Source organism: Dipodomys ordii, unplaced genomic scaffold (assembly GCF_000151885.1).
Source record: "Dipodomys ordii isolate 6190 unplaced genomic scaffold, Dord_2.0 Scaffold45, whole genome shotgun sequence".
In the NCBI taxonomy this organism is placed as follows: Eukaryota; Metazoa; Chordata; class Mammalia; order Rodentia; family Heteromyidae; genus Dipodomys; species Dipodomys ordii.
Window position 1 is genome coordinate 10,653,685 of NW_012267261.1, and position 1,325 is coordinate 10,655,009.

The 1,325-nt window shown below is 75.0% G+C and overlaps 1 protein-coding gene across 1 annotated transcript in view; it reads left to right on the plus strand.

Moving 5' to 3' along the window:
* Adcy5 (adenylate cyclase 5) overlaps nucleotides 1–1,325 on the plus strand; it is a 144,367-nt gene that overhangs the window by 1,768 nt on the left and 141,274 nt on the right. Inside the window, exons 3-5 of the mRNA XM_013019326.1 lie at nucleotides 13–121; nucleotides 430–849; nucleotides 948–1,305. Coding sequence (XP_012874780.1) covers nucleotides 13–121; nucleotides 430–849; nucleotides 948–1,305 — 887 coding nt within the window. The remainder of the gene's footprint in view (nucleotides 1–12; nucleotides 122–429; nucleotides 850–947; nucleotides 1,306–1,325) is intronic.

A 1,325-nucleotide genomic window follows, 5' to 3' on the forward strand; every position in this document is an offset into this window, starting at 1 on the left:
CCCTCCGCCTAGTCGTGGTGCGCCCGGCCGCGGTGGGCCCGCGGGCGGCGGCGAGGAGCCTGGGCTTGGGCAGCCAGCACGACAGCCCTGTGGACCGGAGGCTGCGGGCCTGCCCCGCTGGGTTTGGGGGATAGGGGGGAGGCGAGAGGCGAAGGGCCGCACCGCAGGAGCCGGTCCTCGCCCTCGCCCCCGCCCCCTGCGAGGACGCGCCGGAGGCTCGGCTCCGCTCGCGGTGGGGCCACGCTCCCTCTCCCCGAGCGCGAGGTGGGGGATGCGGGAAGCGGCCCCCCCGAGCTCCAGGACCCTCCCCCCCGGGGCTCCGGAGCGGTTGCTCCGCCCGCCGCCCCCTCCCCCGTCCTCTCCACCCCCCCATCCCACCTCCCCACCCCTCGGAAGAAAATAATGCTGGCTGGCGCCCGCACCTCTCAGTCGCTCCCAGTCCGCCTCGAGGAAAGGGCACCCGCTGCGTCTCCGCGCCCGGACCCCTGCCGAGCCGCCCTCGCCACCACCTCGCCCCGAGAGCCGCCGCGCGCCGCTTAGGCAGAATCTACCAGCGCGCCGCGCCCCAACACTGCCGGCTCCGGGAAGCCGCCGCCCGCAAGGACACCTCTCCGTCCCGCCTCGTCCGCAACTCCGGCCCTCGTCGGGCTCCACGCGAACCAAGAGTCGGGACGCCTCGGTGCGCGCGGCGCCGCAGCCGAAGCGGCCCCCGCTGCCCGCTCTCCGAGCCAACTCCTCCTCGGACCTGGGACTCCACACGCGGATCCTCAGCGACTTCTTCTTCTCACCTCGGGGCTACCCGGGTCTCCCCGCTCACCTTCCCGCTGCCCTCCACCGCTCAGGACGGGGGTGCCAAGATGCCCCGCTACTGCGCAGGGCCCCGGGCCTCCCTCGACGTGTGACCCCAGCCTGGTCCCCCTGCTCGGCCGTCCACCCTCTCCTTGGAGACCCCCGGCCCGGCCCCCGGGGGAGGAGGAGGAAGACGACGAGGCCGAGGGGGGAATGTCCGGCTCCCAAAGCGTGAGCCCCCCGGGCTACGCGGCGCAGACAGCAGCGCCGACGTCCCGGGGAGGCCCGGAGCACCGTTCGGCGTGGGGGGAGGCCGATTCCCGCGCCAATGGCTATCCCCATACCCCCGGGGGCTCCACGCGCGGCTCCACCAAGAAACCCGGGGGGGCGGTGACCCCGCAACAGCAGCAGCGCCTGGCCAGCCGCTGGCGCGGCGGCGACGACGACGACGATCCTCCGCTGAGCGGCGACGATCCCCTGGCTGGGGGCTTCGGTTTCAGCTTCCGCTCCAAGTCAGCCTGGCAGGAGCGCGGTGG